This window comes from Balearica regulorum, chromosome 3 (assembly GCF_011004875.1).
Source record: "Balearica regulorum gibbericeps isolate bBalReg1 chromosome 3, bBalReg1.pri, whole genome shotgun sequence".
NCBI classification, from domain to species: domain Eukaryota; kingdom Metazoa; phylum Chordata; class Aves; order Gruiformes; family Gruidae; genus Balearica; species Balearica regulorum.
The window spans coordinates 61,767,019-61,782,352 of record NC_046186.1 but is presented as its reverse complement, the minus strand read 5'-3'; the positions used below and the strand labels follow the sequence as shown (position 1 = coordinate 61,782,352).

At 39.7% G+C, this 15,334-nt stretch overlaps 1 protein-coding gene across 2 annotated transcripts in view; it reads left to right on the top strand.

Moving 5' to 3' along the window:
• The window catches only part of MED23 (mediator complex subunit 23), a 40,035-nt gene extending 28,458 nt beyond the window's left edge, over positions 1-11,577 (top strand). For both annotated transcript variants that reach the window (XM_075748099.1, XM_075748098.1), the window contains 8 exons: positions 698-914; positions 1,748-1,984; positions 3,922-4,087; positions 5,056-5,128; positions 6,191-6,405; positions 7,561-7,681; positions 9,626-9,757; positions 10,464-11,577. In XM_075748099.1, the coding sequence (XP_075604214.1) occupies positions 698-914; positions 1,748-1,984; positions 3,922-4,087; positions 5,056-5,128; positions 6,191-6,405; positions 7,561-7,681; positions 9,626-9,757; positions 10,464-10,637 (1,335 nt within the window). In that variant the 3' untranslated portion in view covers positions 10,638-11,577. The remainder of the gene's footprint in view (positions 1-697; positions 915-1,747; positions 1,985-3,921; positions 4,088-5,055; positions 5,129-6,190; positions 6,406-7,560; positions 7,682-9,625; positions 9,758-10,463) is intronic.
• Positions 11,578-15,334: the final 3,757 nt, after the last annotated feature.

Sequence of the window (15,334 nt, the reverse complement as noted above, 5' to 3'; positions counted from 1 at the left end):
AAAAGATAAATTAACACTGAGAGGAAATGAATACAAGCAAACTCTCATGTAGGCAAACACATACAGTCTAGTTCTGATCCAGAAGCAATTTGGTCTGTATTAGTCCTCTGCTTTGGTTGTACAGTGTCTTAACAGTGCCTAAAAGTGTAAGGGTAGCAGAGAAGCAAATTATATTAGCCTGGGAAGTGCTCTGACCTGCCTGCACAGTTACTAGACCCAATCTGGTGTATAGAAATTTCAGTCACTCATCTGGTATTTGAGTACACTCCAGTTCTTTCCCAGGGAGTTATTACATGCTTATTATTTCTAGTGTTCTGATACAGTATATGATGCAGAAACTTTCGGCAGTGCTGATTTTACCCTAGGTTTTTTCCTTAAAATACTTGACAAGAGACACAAGTGCTGGCTGCTTTCAGCTTTGCCCTGGGATGCTTAGTGTTCTCTTATGCCCACTTTGAGTGGTTGTGAAATTTTGTTTTGTTTTGATTTTTTCCTGAAGAAATTGTTATCTACTAGTTTAAATAATTTCACTCAGTTGAATTTTTTTCAGTAAGCTGTAAAGTGAAGTCATCTCACTGCATTCATATGTGATACTGAGGGTTATGAAGTGTCTTTTAAAGCAATGTAGATGCTGAATGTTTAATGCACTGCTTTTGTGGAAAGAGCTTTTGATTTTGTTGAATTTCTTTCCCTCCAGAAATACCCTGAAAAACTGTATTTTGAAGGCTTAGCGGAGCAAGTCAATCCCCCAGTTCAGATCCAGCCCCAGTACCTACCGATTTATTTTGGAAATGTATGCCTACGCTTTCTGCCAGTGTTTGACATTGTAATCCATAGATTTCTAGAATTGCTTCCAGTGTCCAAATCACTAGAAACTTTATTGGATCATCTGGGAGGTTTATATAAATTCCATGGTAAGTTATCTGTGAATACAGACAGACTTTTATTCCTGTTGCAATCATTCCATTCTCCTTCATCTCCTTAATTCATAATTTTCATCTACTAGCACAGCAGTGTTCTAATCCTTTCCTATTCTGTAAGCCCTGTGTACGTTTCCACAGAGAAGTACAATCCCTGTTTAGTGAATTTCAGCCTACCAACAATGAGCTTGCTTTTATTCAGGCAGCTCTTGCTAATTCATGCTTCCTTCACCTTTCCCTTTCACTCCCTTCTAGTAGTTAACTACTTTGACCTGTGTCGTAACAGCCTTTGTTACCAAGACTGAAACGGCTAAAAAGCAGTTCCTGCATCTATCCTTGTTGAAGATTCAAACAACTTAACTTGATTTTTTTTAACGCTTTTTAAACCTGCACTTTTATATTAAGTTTATGTATAGATGTCATTGCTATGTTATGCCCAGATAATTTACAATATTCTTTCTTTACTGTGACTTCATACCTGGATTCTTCCTATTTAATAGCTTGTATACAAAGAGATGATTTAGCCAGTTTACTTAGAAATATATTAGTATTATCATTAAGATATGAACTGTTAGTAATACTGACTTTCTTTGCTTGACTTCTACCCTTCTGCACACACATTAAAGTGTATGTACAAGACAAAAGAAAATCAGCATTACAGAGTATAGTGAAATAAAGAACATGAATCAATTCCTTATGCACTGTTTTTAAATATGTACAACACAGTCTTGCAGAGCTCTTGATTTTAATTTTATGTTTGCCACTATAAAAATAGTGATGCTAGAAGTTATTTCTGTTTGATGTCATTTTCCTTTTCTTCTTGGCAGACCGTCCAGTGACTTACCTGTACAACACTCTTCACTATTATGAGGGGCATCTCAGAGAGCGCACAAACCTCAAGAGGAAACTTGTTCATGCCATAATTGGCTCTCTCAAAGATAATCGCCCACTAGGCTGGTGTCTAAGTGACACTTACCTCAAATGTGCTATGAATGCCCGAGAAGAAAATCCATGGGTTCCTGATGACACTTACTATTGCAAGCTCATTGGAAGACTAGTAGACAATATCCTTCTTAAAGTTTGCATTAAGCAAGCTGTGCCAATGTCTTATAGCTTCATTTCCTCAAAATATATCATAGAATCACAGAATGGGTTGGGTTGGAAGGGACCTCAAAGATCATTTAGTTCCAACCCCCCTGCCATGGGCAGGGACACCCTCCACTAGACCAGGTTGCCCAAAGCCTCATCCAACCTGGCCTTGAACACTTCCAGGGATGGGGCAGCCACAACCTGTTCCAGTACCTCACCAGTCGCTAAGAGTAAAGAATTTCTTCCTAATATCTAATCTAAATCGACCCTCCTTCACCTTAAACCCATTACCCCTTGTCCTGTCACTACACTCCCTGATAAACAGTCCCTCACCTTCTTTCCTGTAGGCCCCTTCAGGTACTGGAAAGCTGCAATTAGATCTCCCCAGAGCCGCCTTTTCTCCAGGCTGAACAATCCCAACTCTCTCAGCCTGTCCTCACAGGAGAGGTGCTCCAGCCCTCTGATCAGCTTCGTGGCCTCCTCTGGACTCTCTCCAACAGCTCCATGTCTCTCTTGTACTGGGGCCCCCAGAGCTGGACACAGTACTCCAGGTGGGGTCTCACCAGAGCAGAGTAGAGGGGCAGAATCGCCTCCCTCAACCTGCTGGTCATAGTTCACTTTCTGTCTGTTCAGATATGAAATGAATCTTAGAGTCTTTATTTAGCTGCATATATCAGTCTAAATTCATATTAGATTACTTCAGTATAGTTTCTATTCTACACAGGAACTGTCCTGCCCTAGTAAAAACATCGTGAAAGATACAGTGAAAACAAAATACAGTACAGCTGTATAAATATTTCAGTTTAATGCATCACTTATAAATTCAAATTCTGATGTTTATGCATTCTGAATTGAATTCTAATTGCATATAAAATCAGCTTGATACAAAGCATGAGTATTTTTTAAAATGTAAAAAATAAGGTTACTTAAGAATAAAATATTGTAAGCAGTGCCACGTTTAAGATGGTGTATAACTAGATGTGTCTAGTTGAAGATCGGTACATGTGCTGTTAGCAACTGCTGAGAATCTGTTTTTTAGGAGGAAAACCCAAGAAGTTATATTTTTAACACAAACCTACATTTTCTTAATTGCTACTTTTATTAGTTTTTACATTTATGACTACAGCTGATTTAAATTTCTGTGGAAATAGCTGGTGAACCCATGCAGCTATGTTCTAGAGAATAGCACTAGTGGAATCTCCCTGAACGTTGTCGTCTTTCTGAGTCAGGTTTACGGGAGTTGACCAATTTTCTGGATGTTATGTATCTTCACTCCCCTTCCTAAACTTGCTTTCTTTTATGTGTAACTTGGAAGAAGTTTGTTAAGTCTCTCTAAAGAAAGCTAAAATGATATAAATCACTGCTTTTATGCAAATTTTAACGGTGTGTTTGGAGATCTTTTCTATATGTAGCTCAAATTAGTCTTGGGTGGGAAAGTGGAGTATTTTCAGAGACTAAGCAGGTGCTCATTTTGCATAAACTGTCACCCTAGAAGTCTGCTAGAAGATTTTTATACTGAAGCGAATTAATGGTTTCAGATTATGCAGGGTAGAAAATTCTTGTTATTTTCATTTTTTTGTCTTGGAAGCAGATGGTGAATGAGATGGTTGGTGTTGTTATGTTCCACCTCTTAATCAGGGAGATTTATCCTCTGCATGACCTTGTGTGTGTAGTATATTTATAGCTATGTATTCATGCAGTCCTTTGGTGATTGAGTATCGTTGCCTTATATTCATACTTTTGTCCAAATGTCTTATTTTTATGAAATGCAGTTGTTTCAGTTGTTCTCAGCAACTTAACTTTCAGTTAAATTCAACTTAATATGTGTGGTATATACATATATTTTTAAGCAGTGTGGTGCTTATGCTAGTCTGTGTTGGGGCAGCTTTTTTTTTTCCTTAATCATTGTCACCTATGGCAGGCAAATCACCTGGTCCATTTCCAAATTGTGACTGGAGATTCAACGAGTTTCCTAACCCAGCTGCCCATGCTCTCCATGTCACCTGTGTCGAGCTCATGGCTCTGGCTGTTCCAGGGAAGGATGTGGGCAATGCGCTACTGAATGTTGTGCTGAAGAGGTATGTTGGCTGTCTGATACTGTTTTCTGCTATATATAACACATAATTAGATATTGCTATGATAGTCTGTGATACTAATTTTCTTAAGTTTTTATAAATGTTTAATTAATAAGTTTTATGTATAAAGTATTTTTGGAGAACAAACAAGGCTATAGGGATCAAGCAGAAAAATAATGTGTTGGATTTCTGTGCTGTAGTGGGTTGTGTGTGCTTCAGGAGCAGTTGATGCAGCATGATCCTGTTAAAAGATGGAGGGAAGAGCTCGCACAGGCTAACAGCTTATCCAGTGGGTTCAGTGGCACAGAGGCTGGAAAAAGTCTGTTGTTCATCAGTTAACATCACAGGATCTTTGAATGCAAAGAAAGGGACGGGAAGCACTGGCAGCACTCTGAATCCTCCTGATGCTAATGTAAAGTCAGAGATATTTTGAAACAGAGTGGTGTGTCAAGAGTAGCCTTTTGTCATGATGCATTGTTTGACCCATAGGTCTGTTTCTTGCTCAGCCACTGTGAAAAGAATTGAAGTGAAAGAAGGGACCTAGTATTTTTCCTGTGATTCCAATGGCATCTTTGAGTAACAACAAACTGAATTGATTCAATTTCAGCCTCATTCAGCTTAGTAATATATTATTGTTAGTTCTGTTTGGGGCACATGGAGGGAAAGAGTCAATAAAGGGACAAGCAGCCCTTAAGAACTGAAGCATATTCGGTAGGAAGAACAGTGTGATAACAGCCTTTGAAGAAAACACGCTACTGATGCAAAATCATGCCTGAACAAAGTTTTGCAAGCAACATCACAATGGCATTTATACTGTCTGTTGGCTTTCCTAAATACCTGTATGTGTTTTTACAGTTCTCTCAACTTGAGAAATATTCTCTGCATAAGTACACCATGTCTTTAGGTGCACCAGAAGCACAAATTGCACTTGTGAATATCAGAGCTTTAGTTTTCTTTTTCTCTGTCTCTAGTCAGCCCCTGGTGCCAAGAGAGAATATCACAGCTTGGATGAATGCGATTGGACTAATTATCACAGCCTTACCAGTGAGTCAATCTGTTGTATTTTAAAATTAAAAAAAAATCCCTTTTTCTTTGTAAGGTTTATCATCTTTCTAGAGTATGTTATAAAACTTATAGCCAACATCTGTAGATTCCACAGAGAGTTATTCAGAAGGCTGCTTGCATGTTGGAGAAACATCTACTCCTCCAACATGGAAAAATTGACTGGGTTTTCTGTTTTTCTATTATGTTTTGAGGCTAGGATGAAAAGAAGTAAATCACTCCTATTTAAAAACACAGTTAAATGCCATGTGTGTAGTATTGAGAACTGGAGCTATGAAATGAGATGATCTATAAGGGTTCTGATGCAAAGCTAATTTTCTATTAATGCTTCCACTTGCACATCCTGTATCTCTTAAAGCATGTAAATGAGATGTACCTGAGTTTGCAAGAGCAAATGTGTGCATTATTAGAGTTCGTGTATCAGTAGAAACTTTCATCTTCTTGGTACTTGACCAGGACTGTCTAAATAACTTTGGTCTTGCTTACGTGTTGCTTTTATGTGCAACAGTTATCCTTTCCTTGCAACTTTTCTTCCCCAACAAAATAGTTCCTTTTCTTGGAAGAAAGTAAACATGGATTTCATCGTTATTTTTATAATGCTTCTGATTATTCTTCCTGTTCCCTCTCCTTGCATCTTCATCTATATTACTTGACTTTTGTACCTTTTTTTGCTTCCTGTTTCCATCCTGGATTTTTGGTCTGTTTGTGCCTGCACTCGGAAAACTCAGAAAACTCTCAGTCTCCTTCTATTAAGGCTTTTTGCCTCTGCTCTGCTTTTTTTTTTGGAGACCTTTATATTAGCTAATTAAATAATTAAATTCATGAAATATCTCTTGATAATGCCACATACTTGAATGTGCCATATCCACTAGCATGGATGCTTTCTATATTGTACTTGTTAATTTTCATGTTTGTCAGACAGGGTTATAAACTACCATGTAGTTGAAAACATTTTAGAAATGCAGTAATAGTAGAGGGAGTTGAGGAAGCATTGTTTTGGTGTTCTTTTCAGAAGAAAAATTCTGGCTTTTTTGTTTTTTCCAGGAACCATACTGGATTGTTCTCCATGATCGCATTGTGAGCGTTATCAACAGTCCCAGCTTGACGTCAGAGACAGAGTGGGTTGGTTACCCATTCCAGCTGTTTGACTTCACAGCATGTCACCAGTCTTATTCTGAAATGAGCTGTAGCTACACCTTGGCTTTGGCACATGCTGTCTGGCATCATTCTAGCATCGGACAGCTTTCTCTCATTCCTAAGTATGTGTAATGAGGTTTGATTTAATTTGTCTTTTCAATTCCATGCATATTATATATAACAAAGCTGTACCTGTAGCACTTACACGAGCAAATATGTACATGGGAGCTCCAAAATTCACCAGATAGATTACAAGTTTTTTTCCAGTTTCCTCTTCCACTGACGTAACTCTTGTTATCTGTAAGCTTTGGGGCTTTCATCTAGCATGTGACTGCCTTTAATGAGCCTTTTTACCTTGATTAGTTTTTATGCTTTTATTAATTTCAATTTTTCTTAAACCAGTGACTGTAGCATATCCGTAAAGCATCAACTTTGAAAGCTGGAGAGGGACTGTTTATGAAAGCATGTAGTGATAGGACAAGGGGTGATGGTTCTAAACTGAAGGAGGGTAGATTTAGATTAGATATTGGGAAGAAATTCTTTACTGTGAGGGTGGTGAGACACTGGAACAGGTTGCCCCATCCCTGGAAGTGTTCAAGGCCAGGTTGGATGGGGCTTTGGGCAACGTGGTCTAGTGGAGGGTGTCCCTGCCCATGGTGGGGGGGTTGGAACTAGATGGTCTTTGAAGTCCCTTCCAACCCAAACCATTCCATGATTCTATGAACTGTAATCAGTAAATGTATCCTTAATTCTAGCAAGTATCCCCTACTGCAAGTTGAGATACTTTGCTGACCGAAGGGTGTGGTAGTTGTCCACTTAATCATTAAAGCAAGTAAAAAATACCACTGCATTAAAGTCAATTAGACTTTCCCCACTGCCATGTTAATGAGAAAACTAACAGACTTCATTTACCAAGTCTTGAAATATTGAACAAAAATGAAGGTATGATATAGTCCTCTCAGTTAATCCTGAACCCTTGATTTAAGGCTGCTGTTAAAACGTCAAAGGGCAGCTTTTTAACTATGTGTATGTGTTCTGCTGAGCTTTGAATTGTTGCCTGTTCTAGTCCAGTAATAATGTCTGGAAATGTTGTAGAGCTTCACGGAACTGATATTTGAAATAACTAATATTTGCAGAGCTACACTGTATTTTCTAAAATGAAGGCCCAAATCTGTGAGAGAGAATGTGATGCTTTGGCTTGAATTTGGGGGGGGGGGGGGGGGGGGAGAAGGAAAAAAAAATCCAGTTGACATAGTAAGTGTCTTGAAATACTACAGGTTCCTCACAGAAGTATTGATACCCATAGTGAAAACAGAGTTCCAGTTACTCTACGTTTACCACCTTGTTGGTCCTTTTCTACAACGGTTCCAGCAGGAGAGGACACGATGCATGATAGAGGTAAAGTGTAGCTCTTGGTCTGCTTTATACAGTATTGTTTTAGCTTTGCAATTATATTACAAAGCAGAATTTGATAGGGATCTTTGATAAACATTTGTAATTAAATTCTGTACAAATTAAAGAGTATTTTCAAGGATCTGAATTGCTGAATTGGTATTCAGCTGCCCAGTTAACTGACATCTTGTCAGCTTGGTTCAGAATAAAACACCTAGCACTTTTTTCTTTTTTTCTTTTTTTTTTTTTAAAAAAAACAACACAAAACAAATAAATACAACCCCCAAAGTAGCAAGCAATGCATGCTTTCTTTGGTTCTCCAACTGCATGCAAAATACGCATCAGACTTAATGCTTGTTTTAAAAGCTTCTGTACAGGGGAAGGAGGTATGCAAGAGCTGAATTGAGTATGGAGGAGCGCAAGCTGTTTCTTACATTCGTATCAATGTGGATAAGGGGAGGGGAGGAGAAAAGAGATGGAGCTGGCCAGTAAGCAAATGAGCTGAAAAGTGGCAGGTAGCAGAGACCCTCCTAGAAAGAAGAGCTTAACTTGGGAATCCTAAGTTTAAATATCTGTGCTGTCAGTAAATATACAGAAAACCTGTATGTCAAGTATGCATCTTGTATCCCTCTCGAGTCTAACCAACATAACACATAGGTCTACCACCACTACTGATTGCTTTTTCATCCCCAGTTACCAATGCGTGTGCTAGGGACTTCACTCTTCTTATGTCCCCATTAGTTCCTGTGCTGCAACTCTCCCCACGCCCCAGCCCCAGTTCTCTCTAAAGTACTTAGTTTGCACACATTGTTTTATGAAGAAGTCAAAAAGTGTAGAGGTGCATGCACAGTGGGAGAAGAGTTTTCTAACTTCCCATGTTTATGGATATATCGTGAACACAGGATACTGTAAGAAACTGTATCAGGTAGTTAAATAAACATATGGCAGTGCTTCTCAATACTTGTTTACATATTTCCTCCAGTTTTACTCCTGACTTATGACCTTTTCTGGTTGTTTTGAAGTATACTTTGGAAGTATGAAACAAAAAATACATACATAATTATTTAGGAATGTTTTTTTATCTTTTTTTTTTTTTTTTTTTTTTTTTTTTTTTGGTGTTAAAGCTACAATAAAAGTTACTCCAAAAGTTTTTTCATAAAGCAGTGCTGGAGAGCAACAGAAAGTACTGTTTAGGCATGGCTCAGCATCATTTTATAGGTTCCTGTGTAATACTATAAGTTGCTAGTAAGTGTTGCTTTGACTGGTTTCTTCCTTTCTCCATCAGGAAGTAAGTTTTTTTCTGTGCCTGCATTCTCTGTATTGAACTAAAATACCAGAAAAGTGAAAAAGCTGTCGTCTTCCCAGGCTTCTTAACATTCCCATACTGCTCCTTTTTCTTTGCAAAGATGCAAAAAGTTGATTTCAGTGTGAGGAAATCATGAAGAGTTGCTACTCTCAGAGTAGGCAGCAACTGTCATGTGGCTGAAATGACCAAACACAAAATTTGAGTTTCACATTGCCATCTTTAAATCGCTGTAGGTACACTTACGTTTGTTGAATGCAGGAAACTGTAATGTTGTCTCTCCAGAAGACTCCAATCTTGTGCTAAACTTTTCCTAGTTATTTCCTCAGGTCTGCTTTTGCAAATTTTATAAGCACTTGCTCAAATCATATTGCAGTCAATGTTGTTTAAGTACTAATTATGTAGTATGTACCAAAATACCATCATTGCACTCATGGGAAGTTGATTTGGGAAAATGGATCATTTAGTTAAGCATAATGGGATGAGTTAGACCTGCCCATTTGTCCTTCTGAGAAAGTAAATAGTTAGGAATCAGAGGTAGTTAGGAAGCAGTACATATATTTATTACACTGTTTAACTGTATTTCTACTCTAAAGCATTTTAACACCTGTTTTCATTTGGGGTGCTTTTTGTGTCTGTGGAAACAGATTGGAGTGGCGTTTTATGAAATGCTCCTGAATGCAGATCGGTACAGCTCACACCTGAACTACATGGATCCTATATGTGACTTCTTGTATCATATGAAGTATATGTTTACAGGTGACAGTGTGAAAGACCAAGTAAGTAAACAGTAGATAGTGATACTTTAATTCTCTCTCTTCCCATATAGCAATTTAATCTTTTTATTAATGATTTTTATAGGTAGCAGTACAATAAAATGTTTAACAGGTTGACTAGTCTCTATATGCAAATTAGGAATTTGGTGTACTTTTACACATTTAGCTTCAGGTGCAGTAGACTAGGTATCTCGGATTTTAAGATTAATTTCTGTAGTCTGAGATTTTAGATACATAGCTTGAGGGTGCTTTAAAGCAATCTTTTAAAGAGATCACTAGAAATAAAGCTATTGAATGTTTCATAACTTTTCCCCATTTCAATCTATCTCTTTTAAGTTTTTACTTAATTTCTGATCATTAATATAACTTGACATGCAATAAATGAAACAGTGCACCCATGTTCAGTGAAAAATTGTTCACCCGAAGTTGAGTTTCTAACAGTTTGCACTTTTAAAGCATCAATTGTGTGAAGTGTTTTGCAAAGCTTTGGTGTTACACTAAGGAACCAGGGAGGGTTTTCTTAACATTAGTTATCAGAAGAGGTCCAAAAGTTATCATGGTAAATAAAATATTAACATAACATATACCACTATTTACTATATCTTTTTCCTTTTTTTGTTGTGCTAATGTGATGTTTATGTGCAATAGTGACATATGTCAGAATACTCCTGTTTTACCAAATGCGTTTCTGTCTGCCTCTTTTTAACAGGTTGAGAAAATAATTTGTAATTTAAGACCAGCTTTGAAACTTCGGTTACGCTTCATAACACACATCAGCAAAATGGAACCAGCTGCTGTTCCACAACAACCTCTCAATAACGGGTCACCAGCACAACAGCCTAGCCAAGTGCCTGTTAATGTTGCTTTGCCGGTAACACAGTGAAATGAAGTGTTCGACTGGCTTTGGTGGGAAGTCTTCCTCTGTTACTGATCAAAGTGAAACATCATCTGATCTGAAATCTGGTGTGCTGTATAAAAGGAGAGAAAACCATGTACAGCTTTCTGCTTCATTTTCTTTTGCATAATGAAGCTGTCTTAACTGTATGCATGCCAGTCGTCTTACCTATTTATGCCAGACACTAGCTGAGGTATAGGTTGCCTTTGTCTGAAAACACTGAGTAAAGATTCTCTGCAAGCAAATACATGGATTTCTGAATATCCTGCTCCCTATCCTGGTCTGAGTCATCTGGATTCTTCCTTTCTGTCTGTGATATGAAAGGACACTCAATGTGTGTAGCCTGGTAGACAGTGGCCTTTTAAAAATTGGACTCTGCCTTATTAGAAATGTCTATTCTTTTTGTCCAACAGAAGAATTTAAATTAAAAAGGGCAGACAAGTTAAGCCCTTATACAGAAACATTCCTAGACAGAGAGATTGCATCAATTGTATTGAGTTAATTATAACATCTTTCCAAAGACTAAGAATGAGCCTTTGAAAATATCTGTAAATTTTTATTTGTACAGTTTACATTCAACAGATGAGACATGGGTTTGATCAAGCATCAATTACTAGACTGTTAGATTACTACCCAGAGGCTGTGTCCTAATGAATCTATTTGAAGTCTGCATATTCAGTTCAAGCTGTGCTGGTTCATACTTTATCTTTCCTATTTGGGAAATGGTGTCGTTTTTATTAACTCAATTGCATGAATTTTATTGATATCTTATTATATTTTAGATTTGTATAATATTATACTTTAAGTTTTATGTGTACTGTGTTCAGCAGGTTTTGATAACAGAATTGAAAAGCTTGATGTTTTGTAAATACTAATCTTGTTCGACACACTTTTTTAATTAAAAAAACCCCCACTTTAAAAGACTGTGTTAGAATTGTTAAGCTTATTTATTTTCCATACCATTACCTTAAATATAAGGATTGACCATAGCAGGTATACTTCCATGTCCCAAGTTTGCTATCAGCTTAACAGTAATACTGATTTTAACCTGTCACAAATAGAGTCCAGATTAGTAAAGTCAGGTCTGATTTGTATCTCTCTCAAAATGTAACAATTATGAAAGGGAGTTGTTGATTCAATGGGTGGAAATTTTTTTTGTCTGTTTGTTTTTGAAGGACAGCAAACCTGAATTGCTGGAAACTGCTGTCATTTGTATTGTGCTTGGATCCTAAATTCTGCCAGGTGTCGTTTAAGTAAGAGAGAAGTGGGAGTGCTCCCCAGTTAATTTGTAGCCTGATAGAAAAACATGTTTGCTTATCATAGGCTGTCTGTTTGGTTTAAAAGGTATTGTATTCTATTCCAGAGGCAAGTGACTCTACTACCATTGGGCTCAGTTTTGATAACAAGATGAACATAGTTGGTCTCCAAAAATCCAGTGGACCATTCTGTACCGGCCTTCCCATAGAATTTCTGGGGCAGACCTGAGAAGCAAAATTTGGGTCATGGGTTTGCAAACTTCTGTCGGCAGCGAAACTGTGTTAAGACGACTTCTCTTCCTAAACAGTTTTTGGAGCACACAAATAGAAAGGCCTGTAGAAACAGCATGTTTCGTGGCTGTTGTGCGTGCGTGTTCTAACTGAGCTAGTGCTAACACTACAGGCATCTTTCTGAATTACTGGGTCCCACATCAAGCACCAAAACTATTTCAGTGTCCCTTTTTAATATCTAAACGAGCGCCTGTTTTCAGTCCCTGGGGTTTCAGAGATAGCACTGAGGAAGTTGGATAACTGTCTTCCAAAGCAAATCACGAGAGCTGTTGGAATTCTTTAAAGCTTTGGGTGTTTTTAGTTTCGGTTTGTTTTTTTTCCTTTCTCTTGTAGGTCTGGAAAATTAAATTCTTTAGCACTATGGCAAGAAACGGTGTACAGAAACAGCTCCCTCATTCAGCTTTCTGTCTTCACAGCGCGTGCAGTTACGTCAAGAAGCTGACTGCAATACATGGGCCTTGCACTCTGTGGAGGGATTTGCCACAGCTGGGCTGGCACCAGCAGTTTGTTGAAAAACTGGTGTTTCATCACTACTGGACAACGTTTGAACGTTTGACTTTGAGCTTAAAGGCTGTGTATCCCACTAACAGTGCTGCCCATCAGGACGCCGAGCCCTCACGTACCTTGTAGAATTGGTGATTTACGTGGTTTACATACTACAAAATGCAAAGGGAAGACTCTTCTTCTGAGCATGCACACTCGTTCTCTGCAAAACTCACCAGGTTTCTGAAGGCGCTAAAGCCTCACTGGCTGCAATAAGGTATCTCTTCTGCTAAAATCTACACTTGCATCTTCAGTGGTACTGGTCTAAAAATTAATTCTTGACGATGCTTTCTTTGAGTTAAAAAACTTACCCTTTAAAACACAGCTAACCAAATTCACTTTCTAAAGTATGCGCACAGCAAGACAAAATTCCACTGTATTTTCAAATGTATGTCCTTGATTATGTGGTGGGTTGACCCTGGCTGGGGGCCAGGTGCCCACCAGAGCCGCTCTATCACTCCCCTCATTCACTTGACGGGAAAAAAAGTATAACGAAAAGCTTATGGGTCGAGATGAAAACAGGGAGAGATCACTCACTAATTATCCTCATGAGCAAACCAGACTGAACTGAGAGAGGAAATTCATCTAATTTATTACTAAACAAAACAGAGTAGAGGAATGAGAAATGAAATCAAATCTTAAAACACCTCCCCCCACCCCTCCCATCTTCCCGGGCTCAACTTCACTCCCGGCTTCAACCTCTGCCCCTCCCCCCCCCAGCGGCACAGGGGGATGGGGAATGGGGGTTACGGTCAGTTCATTACACGGTGTTTCTGCTGCTTCTTCATCCTCAGGGGGAGGACTCCTCTCATCGTTCCCCTGCTCCAGCGTTGAATCCCTCCCATGGGAGACAGTCCTTCGCGAACTTCTCCAACGTGAGTCTCCTCCACGGGGTGCAGACCTTCAGGAGCAAACTGCTCCAGCGTGGGTCCCCCACGGGGTCACAAGTCCTGCCAGCAAACCTGCCCTGGCCTGGGCTACTCTCTCCACGGATCCACAGGTCCTGCCAGGAGCTTGCTCCAGCGTGGGCTTCCCACAGGCCACAGCCTCCTTCAGGTGTCTCCACCTGCTCCGGCATGGGGTCCTCCACGGGCTGCAGGTGGAATCTCTACACCCCCTCATCCTCCCTCCATGGGCTGCAGGGGGACAGCCTGCTTCACCATGGTCTTCACCAGGGGCTGCAGGGGGATCTCTGCTCTGGTGCCTGGAGCACCTCCTCCCCCTCCTTCTGCACTGACCTTGGTGTCTGCAGAGTTTCTTACATCTTCTCACTCCTCTCTCTGGCTGCAAAAGCTCTCCCCGACTGTTTTTTTTTTTTTTTTCCTTCTTAAATTTGTTATCACAGAGGCGCTGATTGGCTTGGTCTTGGCCAGCGGTGGGTCCGTCTTGTAGCCAGCTGGCACTGGCTCTGTCAGACACAGGGGAAGCTTCTAGCAGCTTCTCACAGAAGCCACCCCTGTAGCCCCCCCCCCCCCCAAAACCTTGCCATGCAAACCCAACACATTCCACCCCTCGCCTCTGTGAATCACATATTTAGGAATTATCATTAAAACATACATTCAACACAAAAAACTTCACAAACACTAATCACATCAACAAGGAAAAAGAAAAAAAGAATTCTCCACACCAAAATCAAAACAACATCATCACAACACTAAACAAAAGTGGACAATTCACACACAGAATCCACTTCTCGTCCCTTCACCACTATTTCACTCTCAAGCTATGTTCAGTCCATGTTTTACCAATTCTTCCAATTACTATCCTTATCTTGATTTTCTCAAGCCCCGCGTTGGGTGCTAAAAAGGACTGTGGTGGTTTACCCTCGGCTGGATGCCAAGTGTCCACCAAGCCGCTCTATCACTCCCCTCCTCAGCAAGGCAGGGAGGGGAGAAAGTAAGATGGAAAAACAACCCCAAACTCGTGGGTCAAGATAAAGGCAGTTTAATGTAGCTAAAGCAAAAAGCCGTCCACGGAAGCAAAGCAAAAAGCAAAAGATTATTCTCTACTTCCCATCAGCAGGCAATGTCCGGCCACTTCCTGGGATGTAGGGCTTCAGTATGCGTACTCCTTACTCTGGAAGACAAACATTGTGAAAAAAAAAACAACAAATGCCCCCATCCTGTTCCTCCTCCTATTCTCAGTTTCTTATTGTTGAGCAGATGTCATATGGTATGGAATATCCCTTTGGTCAGTTTGGGTCAGCTGTCCTGGCTGCATCCCCTCCCAAGATCCTGCCCATCCCCAGCCTACTGCTGAGGGGGGAAAAGAAATGTTGGAGAGACAGCCTTGGTGTGTGCTGGCACTGCTCAGCAGTAGCCAAAACACCAGTGGGTTACCAACACCTTGCTGGCTACCAATACACAGCACAGCTCTGTGAGGGCTGCTGTGAAAAGAACTAACTCCATCTCAGCCAGACCTAATACACTCTCATATGGCTGGGTTTTAAAATTCAAAATACTGCATTTGGTCCTCTGCTGGAACTCACAGCAGTTGTGAGCAGTGAAGGGAAACTTAAGTCTGAGGTTTCGGGTTTGGCTTTTGGTTTTGGGGTTTTTTTGTTCCAAATTGCAGGTAGCCAGTATGGAATGGATG